At 45.6% G+C, this 12,584-nt stretch overlaps 1 protein-coding gene across 1 annotated transcript in view; it reads left to right on the top strand.

Annotated features, from left to right (window-relative positions):
• The window catches only part of ppp1r37 (protein phosphatase 1, regulatory subunit 37), a 169,439-nt gene that overhangs the window by 96,335 nt on the left and 60,520 nt on the right, over nucleotides 1-12,584 (top strand). The window contains exons 6-7 of the mRNA XM_063063474.1: nucleotides 8,474-8,624; nucleotides 9,622-9,777. Coding sequence (XP_062919544.1) covers nucleotides 8,474-8,624; nucleotides 9,622-9,777 — 307 coding nt within the window. The remainder of the gene's footprint in view (nucleotides 1-8,473; nucleotides 8,625-9,621; nucleotides 9,778-12,584) is intronic.

The following is a 12,584-nucleotide window of genomic DNA, read 5'->3' on the forward strand; positions in this document are numbered from 1 at the left end:
ATGGGTAGAAGTCAGGAACAGGAATACTCTACTGGGAGTATTCTATAGGCCCCCTGGTAGCAGCAGAGATATAGAGGAGCAGATTGGGTGGCAGATTTTGGAAAGGTGCAACAATAACAAGGTTGTTATCATGGGTGACTTTAACCTCCCTAATATTGATTGGCACCTGATTAGTTCCAACGATTTAGACGGGGCAGAGTTTGTTGAGTGTGTCCAGGACAGATTCCTGTCCTAGTATGTTGACAGGCTGACTAGGGGGAATGCCATACTAGATCTACAGATCTCTCAGTGGGTGAGCATCTGGGGGACAGTGACCACCGCTCCCTGGTCTTTAACATTATCATGGAAAAGGATAGAATCAGAGAGGACAGGAAAAGTTTTAGTTGGGGAAGGGCAAATTATGAGGCTATAAGGCTAGAACTTCCGGGTGTGAATTGGGATGATGTTTTACAGGGAAATGTACTATGGACATGTGGTTGATGTTTAGGGATCTCTTGCAGGATGTTAGGGATAAATTTGTCCCGGTGAGGAAGGTAAAGAATGGTAGGGTGAAGGAACCATGGGTGACAAGTGTTACATACCCCGTAACTGGGTTGCCAAACGAGCAGAAATGGACCACTTAGTTGGAGTCTGGATTACTGGAACTAAGAAAGTTTTATTAAAGAAATAAGTAACACAGTACTCTAATCGTAAGGATATAAATGCAACAGGTTAGCAATGATAAAACACACATGTACACAGAACTAGGATAATAGGAATCAATCAAGCTCTATCGCAGTCTAGGGGTAAAATGATCAGTCTCAAGTAACGCAGAGTTCAGTTCAGCTGAGTACAGTTGGCAGCAATCGCTGTTGTGCCGTTGGAGAGAGAGAGAGAGCGAATATGCAAATTTTCGACTCAAACAGACCTTTGATGTTCCTCGCAGTTAGCTTTCGGGCGAGCCCTTTTACTGTCTTCGGAGGTCACTGACTGTGACCCCTCCGTTCCGGATACGATCGTTCTTCCGCAGTGAACCCGGCACCCAGGCAAGGGCGGACACACACACCAGGTTCCCGCCGATCATACCTTTTCACCCTGTGCGTCTATGGTCGGTCCCACGACCAGACCTCCAAACTCCCACCAACTTGTGGGGGCACACCACACTTCCAGGGTCTCGTGATCTCGTGGTGTCTGTCGTGTCTTAGCGAACTTGTTCCTTTTATCCCCCTGCTGGGGTATTGCCTGTCCATCAAACTTCAAACAGTTCAGGTTCAAAGCAACTGGTCTGTCAATACTTGGAACTATGTCTCTTTTCGTTAATCTCTCTTCTCTCTCATTAACATTTTGAACGCTTCTCTCTTTGTCTCTCTTATCTCTCTCATCAGCATCAATCTTCTGATAACTTGGTTTTTCGTCACACAAGTGAGGTGGAAAATCTAGTCAGGTGGAAGAAGGCAGCATACATGAGGTTTAGGAAACAAGGATCAGATGGGTCTATTGAGGAATATAGAGTAACAAGAAAGGAGCTTAAGAAGGGGTTGAGAAGAGCAAGAAGGGGTCGTGAGAAGGCCTTGGTGAGTAGGATAAAGGAAAACCCCAAGGCATTCTTCAATTATGTGAAGAACAAAAGGATGACAGGAGTGAAGGTAGGACTGTGGAGAAAGGGAGTTTGTGGAGTGCCTCCGAGGTGGATTCTTAGAGCAGCTTGTATTAGAGCCTACCAGGGAGAAGGCAATTCTGGATTTAGTGTTGTGTAATGAACCGGATTTGATAAGGGAACTTGAGGTAAAGGAGCCATTAGGAGGTAGTGACCATAATATGATAAGTTTTAATCTACAATTTGAGAGGGAGAAGGGAAAATCGGAAGTGTCAGTATTGCAGTTGAACAAAGGGGACTATGGAGCCATGAGGGAGGAGCTGGCCAAAGTTGACTGGAAAGATACCCTAGCAGGGATGATAGTGGAACAACAATGGCAGGTATTTCTGGGAATAATACAGAAGCTGCAGGATCAGTTCATTCCAAAGAGGAAGAAAGATTCTAAGAGGAGTAAGGGGCAACCGTGGCTGACAAGGGAAGTCAAGGACAATATAAAAATAAAAGAGAAGTATAACATAGCAAAGATGAGCGGGAAGCCAGAGGATTGGGAAACTTTTAAAGAGCAACTGAGGATAACTGAAAAGGCAATACGGGGAGAAAAGATAAGATACGAAGGCAAGCTAGCCAAGATTACAAAGGAGCTTTATATTCTTCGGGTATGTGAAGAGGAAAAAATTAGTTAAGACCAAAGTTGGGCACTTGAAGACAGAAACGGGTGAATTTATTATGGGGGAACAAGGAAATGGCAGACGAGTTGAAAAGGTACTTTGGATCTGTGTTCACTAGGGAAGACACAAATAATCTCCCAGATGTAATAGTGGCCGGAGGTTCACTATTAGGCAGGAAATGGTGTTGGATAGACTGATGGGACTGAAGGCTGATAAATCCCCAGGGCCTGATGTTCTGCACCCCAGGGTACTTAAGGAGGTGGCTCTAGAAATTGTGGACGCATTGGTAGTTATTTTCCAATGTTCAGGATCAGTTCTTGAGGACTGGAGGGTAGCTAATGTTATCCCACTTTTATGTAAGGAGGGAGAGAGAAAGCAGGGAATTATAGGCCAGTTAGCCTGACATCAGTGGCGGGGAAGATGCTGGAGTCAATTATAAAGGATGAAATAGCGGCACATCTGGATAGCAGTAACAGGATCGGTCTGAGTCAGCATGGATTTACGAAGGGGAAATCATGCTTGACTAATCTTCTGGAATTTTTTGAGGATGTAACTATGAAAATGGACAAGGGAGAGCCAGTGGATGTAGTGTACCTGGACTTTCAGAAAGCCTTTGATAAGGTCCCACATAGGAGATTAGTGGGCAAAATTGGAGCACATGGTATTGGGGGTAGGGTACTGATATGGATAGAAAATTGGTTGGCAGACAGGAAATAAAGAGTAGGGATTAACGGGTCCTTTTCAGAATGGCAGGCAGTGACTAGTGGGGTACCGCAAGGCTCGGTGCTGGGACCGCAGCTATTTACAATATACACTACGATTTAGATGAAGGGATTAAAAGTAACATTAACAAATTTGCAGATGACACAAAGCTGAGTGGCAGTGTGAAATGTGTGGAGGATGTTGAGATAATGCAGGATGACTTGGACAGGTTGGCTGTCTGGGCAGATGCAGTTTAATGTGGATAAATGTGAGGTTATCCACTTTGGTGGCAAGAACAGGAAGGCAGATTACTATTTGAATGGTGTCAAGTTAAGAAAAGGGGAAATACAATGAGATCTTGGTGTCCTTGTTCATCAGTCACTGAAAGTAAGCATGCAGGTACAGCGGGCAGTGAAGAAAGCTAATGGCATGTTGGCCTTCATAACAAGGGGAGTTGAGTATAGGAGCAGAGAGGTCCTTCTGCAGTTGTACAGGGCCCTGGTGAGAGCACACCTGGAGTATTGTGTACAGTTTTGGTCTCCAAATTTGAGGAAGGACATTCTTGCTATTGAGGGAGTGCCGCGGAGGTTCACGAGGTTAATTCCCGGGAAGGCGAGACTGTCATATGTTCAAAGGTTGGCACGACTGGGCTTGTATACACCGGAATTTAGAAGGATGAGAGGGGATCTGATTGAAACATATAAGATTATTAAGGGATTGGACACACTGGAGGCAGGAAACATGTTTCCGATGTTGGAGGAATCCAGAACCAGAGGCCACAATTTGAGAATAAGGGGTAGGTCATTTAGAACAGAGCTGAGGAAAAACTTTTTCACCCAGAGTGTTGTAGATCTGTGGAATGCTCTGCCTCAGAAGGCAGTGGAGGCCAATTCTCTGGATGCTTTCAAGAAAGAGTTAGATAGAGCTGGGGAGAAGGCAGGAATGGGGTACTGATAATGGATGATCAGCCATGATCACAGTGAATGGCAGTGCTGGCTCAAAGGGCCGAATAGCCTACTCCTGCACCTATTGTCTATTGTCTGTTGACTGATTAGAGATAAAGGTGGGAAGATGTGCCTGGAGGCTGTGGAAGTGAGCGAGGTCCCAGATAAATACTTCTCTTCAGTATTCACCAATGAGAGGGAACTTGATGACGGTGAGGACAATATGAGTGAGGTTGATGTTCTGGAGCATGTTGATATTAAGGGAGAGGAGGTGCTGGAGTTGTTAAAATACATTAGGACGGATAAGTCCCTGGGGCCTGACAGAATATTCCCCAGGCTGCTTCACGAGGTGAGGAAAGAGATTGCTGAGCCTCTGGCTAGGGTCTTTATGTCCTCGTTGTCCACGGGAATGGTACCGGAGGATTGGAAGGAGGCAAATGTTGTCCCCTTGTTCAAAAAAGGTAGTAGGGATAGTCTGGGTAATTTTAGACAAAAGAGCCTTATGTCTGTGGTGGGAAAGCTGTTGGAAAAGATTCTTCGAGATAGGATCTATGAGCATTTAGAGAATCATGGTCTGATCAGGGACAGTCAACATGGCTTTGTGAAGGGCAGATCGTGTCTAACAAGCCTGATAGAGTTCTTTGAGGAGGTGACCAGGCATGTAGATGAGGGTAGTGCAGTGGATGTGATCTATATGGATTTTAGTAAGGCATTTGAAAGGTTCCACATGGTAGGCTTATTCAGAAAGTCAGAAGGCATGGGATCCAGGGAAGTTTAGCCAGGTGGATTCAGGATTGGCTACCTTGCAGAAGGCAGAGGGTCATGGTGGAGGGAGTACATTCGGATTGGAGGGTTGTGACTAGTGGTGTCCCACAAGGATCGGTTCTGGGACCTCTACTTTTCGTGATTTTTAGTAACGGCCTGGATGTAGGGGTAGAAGGGTGGGTTAGCAAGTTTGCAGACGACACAAAGGTTGGTGGTGTTGTAGATAGTGTGGAGGATTGTCGAAGATTGCAGAGAGACATTGATAGGATGCAGAAGTGGGCTGAGAAGTGGCAGATGGAGTTCAACCCGGAGAAGTGTGAGGTGGTACACTTTGGAAGGACAAATTCCAAGGCAGAGTACAAAGTAAATGGCAGGATATTTGGAGTGTGGAGGAGCAGAGGGATCTGGGGGTACATGTCCACAGGTTCCTGAAAGTTACCTCACAGGTGGATAGGGTTGTTAAGACAGCTTATGGGGTGTTAGCTTTCATAAGTCGAGGGATAGAGTTTAAGAGTCGTGATGTTGGAAGGACAAACCAAGGTAGAACATACAGGGTTAATGGTAAGGCACTGAGGAGTGCAGTAGAACAGAGGGATCTGGGAATACAGATACAGAATTCCCTAAAAGTGGCGTCACAGGTAGATAGGGTCGTAAAGAGAGCTTTTGGTACATTGGCCTTTATTAATCAAAGTATTGAGTATAAGAGCTGGAATGTTATGATGAGGTTGTATAAGGCACTGGTGAGGCCGAATCTGGAGTATTGTCCTGACGAAGGGTCTCGGCCTGAAACGTCGACTGCGCCTCTTCCTATAGATGCTGCTTGGCCTGCTGCGTTCACCAGCAACTTTGATGTATGTTGCTGGAGTATTGTGTTCAGTTTTAGTCACCAAATTACAGGAAGGATATAAATAAGGTTGAAAGAGTGCAGAGAAGGTTTACAAGGATGTTGCCAGGACTTGAGAAACTCAGTTACAGAGAAAGGTTGAATAGGTTCGGACTTTATTCCCTGGAGCGTAGAAGAATGAGGGGAGATTTGATACAGGTATATAAAATTATGATGGGTATAGATAGAGTGAATGCAAGCAGACTTTTTCCACTGAGGCAAGGTGAGAAAAAAACCAGAGGACATGGGTTAAGGGTGCGGGGGGAAAAGTTTAAAGGGAACATTGGGGGGGGCTTCTTCACACAGAGAGTGGTGGGAGTATGGAATGAGCTGCCAGATGAGGTGGTAAATGTGGGTTCTTTTTTAACAGTTAAGAATAAATTGGACAGATACATGGATGGGAGGTGTATGGAGGGATATGGTCCGTGTACAGGTCAGTGGGACTAGGCAGAAAATGGTTCGGCACGGCCAAGAAGGGCCAATAGACCTGTTTCTGTGCTGTAGTTTCTATGGTTTCTATGTAATGATGCAGCTCTATAAAACTCTGGTTAGGCCACACTTGGAGTACTGTGTCCAGTTCTGGTCGCCTCACTATAGGAAGGATGTGGAAGTATTGGAAAGGATACAGAGGAGATTTACCAGGATGCTGCCGCCTGGTTTAGAGAGTATGGATTATGATCAGAGATTAAGGGAACTAGGGCTTTACTCTTTGGAGAGAAGGAGGTTGAGAGGAGACATGATAGAGGTGTACAAGATATTAAGAGGAATAGATAGAGTGGACAGCCAGCGCCTCTTCCCCAGGGCACCACTGCTCAATACAAGAGGACATGGCTTTAAGGTAAGCGGTGGGAAGTTCAAGGGGGATAGTAGAGGAAGGTTTTTTACTCAGAGAGTGGTTGGTGCGTGGAATGTACTGCCTGAGTCAGTGGTGGAGGCAGATACACTAGTGAAGATTAAGAGACTACTAGACAGGTATATGGAGGAATTTGGGGGGGGGGTATGGGAGGCAGGGTTTGAAGGTCGGCACAATATTGTGGGCCGAAGGGCCTGTACTGTGCTGTACTATTCTATGTTCTATGTTTCTATTAAGTTTCCACATAGTGCTCTACTGCCAAAAGTACAGTCCTGAGATTAGTCAGCCAGTGCCAACTGATTTGGTAACTGAGACCAAAAGCAAAATAAAATGAACTGTTCGAGGGACTCATCAGCCAGGCAGCATCTGTGAAGTGAAATGGATCACCTATTGTTTCTCGTCAAGATTTTCATTTGGACTGTAAAAGTGGAGCCATCCCACTTATTTCCCTGTAACCTATTCTCGTGTGCATGCCCACGCCAAATTTCCTGTCACCCACCTGCACAATAACCTAGTAACCCTCAAGCTAGCACACCTTTGTGATCGGAAGGAGACCCACACAGTTACAGGGAGAGAGCAAACAGCACCAAAGATCAGCGTTGAACCCTGGTTGTTGGAGCTGTAGTTCAGCAGCACTACCTGCTGAGGCAGCATTGCTGACCACTCATTTCAGGGGTAACTTGGGCTGATCAGGAAATACAATCCAATGGCAAGCACATTAAATCCTTGAATTCTCCCTCCATATCTTGTTTGATAAGTTTATTGTCCACTATGGTTCATAATAATATACTGGAGCAGTGTTAGGCCATTTGGCCCAACACATCTGTTCCGTCATTCCATCATGGTTGACTTATTTTTCCTCTCAAGGCCATTCTCCTGCATTCTTCCTGTAACCTTTGACACCCCTACTGATTAAGAACCCAGTAACCTCTGCTTTAAATGTACCCAATGACTTGGCCTCCATAGTTGTCTGTTGCAATGAATTCCACAGATTCACCACTCTGGCTAAAAAAAAATTCCTCTTCATCTCTGTTTTAAAGGAACATCCTTTTATTCTGAGGTGTACCCTCTAGTCCTAGACTCCAACTATTTGAAACATCCTATCCATCCCATGATCCTCTCATATCCCCCTTGCCAATCACCTGTCCAGCTCTTGGCTCCATCCCTCCCCCTCCTGTCTTCTCCTATCATTTTGGATCTCCCCCTCCCCCTCACACTTCCAAATCTCTTACTAGCTCTTCTTTCAGTTAGCCCTGACGAAGGATCTCGGCCTGAAACGTCGACTGTACCTCTTCCTAGAGATGCTGCTTGGCCTGCTGCGTTCACCAGCAACTTTGATGTGTGTTGCTGCCCTTTCAGTGTTCAGTAGGTTTGAATGAGATCCCCACCCACCACCTTATTCTTGTAAACTCTGGTGAGTACAGGCCCAGGGCCCTCAAATGCTCCTCATACATTAACTGTTACATTCCCAGGATCATTCGCGTAGCAGTTAGTATAATGCCTTACAGTGCCAAAAATTGTGATCGGGGTTCAATCCCCGCCACTTCTGTAAGGAGTCCATGACTGAGTGAGTTTTCTCCCGAGGCTCCAGTTTCCACCCTCATTCCAAAGACACACAGACATAAAGATTAGGGTTAGTGAGTTGTGAGCTTGCTATGTTGGCGCTGGAATTGTGGCAACACTTATGGGCTGCCCCCAGCAGATCCTCAGACTATGTTGGTCGTTAGCACAAATGACACATTTCACTGCATGTTTTGATGTATATATGACAAATAAAGCTAATCTTTTAAAAAATAATTTCTTCTCTACCCTGACCAATGCCAACACACCCCTTTTAAGATATGGGGCTCCTCAGAACTGCTCACAATACTAGTTTTTAGTTGTGTAGTCCAAAAAGCTGGAACTGGATGGAAAATGGTTCTGTTCATCTGCAGTTTGCATGTAGGATTTATCTGCAGTATCTGAAACGTACTGTGTGACTGATCAATACCAATGTTGCACTGTACCTATCATGAGATGGCAGCCTGCCTGCCAACATATACATATTCCTTTTTGTTGATATCCTGCTCTTCCCTGTTACAGACCAGCTGCCTGCAGTACCTGGATGCGAGGAACACGCCGCTTCTCGATCACTCCGCGCCTTTTGTGGCTCGCGCGTTGCGGATCAGCAGCAGCCTCGTAGTGCTTCATTTGGAGAATGCCAGCTTATCCGGCCGACCGCTCATGCTCCTGGGTAAGATGCCAAATCTAGCCACGGGTCTTAGCAGAGGTGGGGTTCTGTCCTCCTGTGTTTTAAAGAAGAAAAGATAAACTGAGGTAATAGCTGAATGAGAGGGGTTGCAGGGATTTATCAGGATGTCACCTGATTAGAGAGCATGTCTTAGGAAGATAGGGCTATTCTCTTTGGAGTGAAGGAGGATGAGAGGTGACTTGATAGAGGCGTACAAGATGATAAGAGGCATAAATTGAGTGGGCAGACAGAGACCTTTTCCCAGGATGGAAATGGCTGTTATGATAGAGCTTAACTTTAAGGTGATTGGAGGAAAGTATAGTGGAGATATCAGAGGTAAGTTTCTTTACACAGAGAGTGGTGGGTGCGTGGAACTGCCAGGGATGGTGACAGAGGCAGATACATTAGGGACACTTAAGAAACTCTTAGATAGGCACCTGGATGATAGAAAAATGGGGAAGGATTAGTTTGTTCTTAGAGTAGGGTAAAGGGTTGGCACAGCATTGTGGCCTAAAGGGCCTATATTGTGCTGTACTTTTCTTTGTTCTATGAATAAACTCTGCAGGCAGAAAGCAGGTACCTCGAAAGTTAAGTCTGGATACCTTGACTCAAAAGGCAGATCAGTGAAATGAGCCTGTCATAGGGCAGAGCACCATTGGTATATGAATACTACACAAGACTGTAAGACATGGGAGTAGAATTAGGCCATTCAGTCCATCAAGTCTGCTCCACCGTTTGAGCATGACTGATTTATTACCCCTCTTCTCCCTGTAACCTTTGAAGCCTTACTATCAGGAACCTAAAAAGCTCTTTAAATATACCCATTGACTTGGCCTCCACAGCCGTCTGTGGCAATAAATTCCACAGGTTCACCAACCCCTGGCTAAAGGAATTCCTCCTCATCTCTGTTCTAAAGGGTCGTCCTCATATTCTGAGGCTGTGCCCTCTGGTCTTAGACTCTCCCACTATCTTACGATGTGCCTGCTCTTCCTCCTAACAGCAACTGCCCTGAAGATGAACATGACGCTGCGAGAGCTCTTCCTGGCGGACAACAAGCTGAATGGACTCCAGGACGCGGCTCAGCTGGGGAATTTGCTGAAGTTCAACTGCACCATCCAGCTAATGGATCTGCGCAACAATCACATTCTGGACTCAGGTACACAGCACAGATTGTGTGTCGCACCTTGATCTCTGGACAGCGCTAAGTCTCTCAGTACAGTCAGTGGCCACTCCTGTAGCTAATAAAGTGGTCACTGAGTATGTGTCTGTGGTCGTCTGCTGCTGTAGCCCATCCACATCAAGGTTCAATGTGTTGTGCATTCAGAGATGCTCTTCTGCACCCCAGTGTTGTAGTGTGTGGTTCTTTCAGTTTCTGTCACCTTCCTGGTCAGCTTGACCAATCTGGCCATTCTCCTCTGATCTCTCATTAATGAGGTGTTTTCACCCACAGAACTACCACTCACTGGCTGTTTTGTTTTGGTTTTCATACCATTCTCTGTAAACTCTAGAGACTGTTGTGTGTGAAAATTCCAGAATATCAGCAGTTTCTGAGAAACTCAAACCACCCTGTCTGGTACCAGCAATCATTCCACGGTCAAAGTCACTTAGATCCCATTTCTTCCCCATTCTAATATTTGGTTGGAATGATAACTGAACCTCATGAGCATGTCTGCATGCTTATATGCATTGAATTGCTGTCACATGATTGATTAGATATTTGCATTAACGAGCAGATGTACAGGTGTACCTAATAAAATGGCCAGATGCGCAATGTTGCAACGTAGGTTTACGATGTAACCAATGGGCTACCGAAAGATAATTGCACAGGAGGTGCTCTGTCTGTCCAAAGTCCTTTTCCCAGTTGTATATTGGATTGAAAGGAAGAGCCTCCAAGAAATAGCATGGGAACGTTTGTAGAGCTTCAAAGTTCAAATAAAATTTATTATCAAAGTACATGTATGTCACTATATACAATCCTGAGATTCAACATCTTGCAGGCATACTCAATAAATCCATACAATAATAATCGTAATGGAAATAATGAAAGACCACACCAATTTGGGTGTTCAAAACCAGTGTACAAGGGACAGCAAACTGTGCAAAGACAAAGAGAAAGAAAGGACCAAACAAACAAACAAGCAATAAATATTGAGAACATGAGATGAAAAGTCCTTGAAAGTGAGTCCATTGGTTGTGGGAATATTTCAGTGATGGGCCGAGTGAAGTTGGTTTAAGAGCCTGATGGTTGTGGGGTAATAACTGTTCGTGAACCTGGTGGTGTGGGACCTGAGGCTCATTGTGGTGAGTGAAGTTATCCACACTGGTTCAGGAGCCTGATGGTTCAGGGGTGATAACTGTTCCTGAACCTGCTGGTGCAAGTCCTGAGGCTCCTGTACTTTGCCGATGGCAGCAGCAAGAAGTGAGCACATCCTGGGTGGTTGGGGTCCTTGATGATGGATTGGGCTGAATCCACTACTTTTTGTAGTATTTTCCATTCAAAGACACTGGCGTGTCCATACCAGGGCATGATGTAGCCAGTCAATATATACTCCACTACACAACTGGAGAAGTTTGTAATTTAGAGGTCATCCGGAGTCTTTGTAAACTCCCGAGGAAGAAGAGCCGCTGCCCTTGTACAAATTTATTCATGGGTAGTGGCCTCTGTTACTTTTTTTTTGGATTCAAGGTAGGAGAGTGAGAAGGTGTATATAAACTGACATAGGTGAAACCAGGTGAAGGGGAAGGTGAACAACAGGAATTCTGCAGATGCTGGAAATTCAAGCAACATACATCAAAGTTGCTGGTGAACGCAGCAGGCCAAGCAGCATCTATAGGAAGAGTTGCAGTCAACATTTCAGGCCGAGACCCTTCGTCAGGACTAACTGAAGGGAGGGGAAGGTGGGTGGGTGGGGGAGAGGAGATTAAGTAAGAAGCTGGAAGGTGACAGGTGGAAAAGGTAAAAGGGTGAAGAAGAAAATATTTGACAAGAGAGGAGAGTGGACCGTAGAGGAAAGGGAGGGAAGAGGGAAACGAGAGGGAAGTGAAGGGCAGGTGAGGAGATGAGGGGGGGGAGCCAAAATGGGGTAAAGCAAAAGGGAGAAAGAGGGAGGGGGAGAAATTACTTGAAGTTAGAGGTTAGACTCGAGGCTATCCAGATTGAATACTGTATGATTTGTTGCCCCTGCAACTTGACTTTGGCCTCCTCGTGGCAGAGTATGCCATGGACTGATATGTCAGAATCGAAATGGGTGGCCATCGGGTGATCCTGCCTTTTGCGGCAAGCAGAGTGAAGATCCTCGACAAAGCTGTTCTCCCCCTCCCCCCAATCTACATCAGATCTGACTGATGAAGAGGAGGCCACACTGGGACCACCAGATGACCTGCAAGTGAAGTGATGTCCCACCTGGCAACTCTGTTTAGGGCCCTGAAGGGTGATGAGGGAGGAAACGTAGAGGCAGGTGAATGCCCGCAGGAAAATTAATCTAAGGGTTGTATATGTTGACATATATGCACTTTGATGATAAATTTACTTTAAACTTGAGGGAAATGAGCAAGGAGGGACGAGTGGACAAGGGAGTCACATAGAAATCGATCCTTACAGGAAGCGGTTCGGAGGGAAGGGAAAGATCTGCTTAGTGGTAGCATCCTGTTGGAGATGGTGGAAGTTACGGAGAGTGATGTGCTGGATATGGTGTGTCTCTGGGCCAGGCAGGAGTCCACAGCTCCTGTTTAGCTCTGATGCAAAGTGCATTTATGTAGATTACCTTCAGCTATGTAGACACCTTCTTGTGATTAAAATTACCAGTGCATTATATGACTCGTCCTGATTAAGGGTCTGTCTGAAACGTTGGCTATTGACTCTTTTCCATAGGTTCTGTGTGGCCTGCTGAGTTCCTGGAGCATTTTGCATGTGTTGCAGTGCATTATATATTTGCCACTTGGATTTGGCCCCAAAGATTGGCC

The sequence above is a fragment of the Mobula hypostoma genome, chromosome 12, assembly GCF_963921235.1.
Source record: "Mobula hypostoma chromosome 12, sMobHyp1.1, whole genome shotgun sequence".
NCBI classification, from domain to species: domain Eukaryota; kingdom Metazoa; phylum Chordata; class Chondrichthyes; order Myliobatiformes; family Myliobatidae; genus Mobula; species Mobula hypostoma.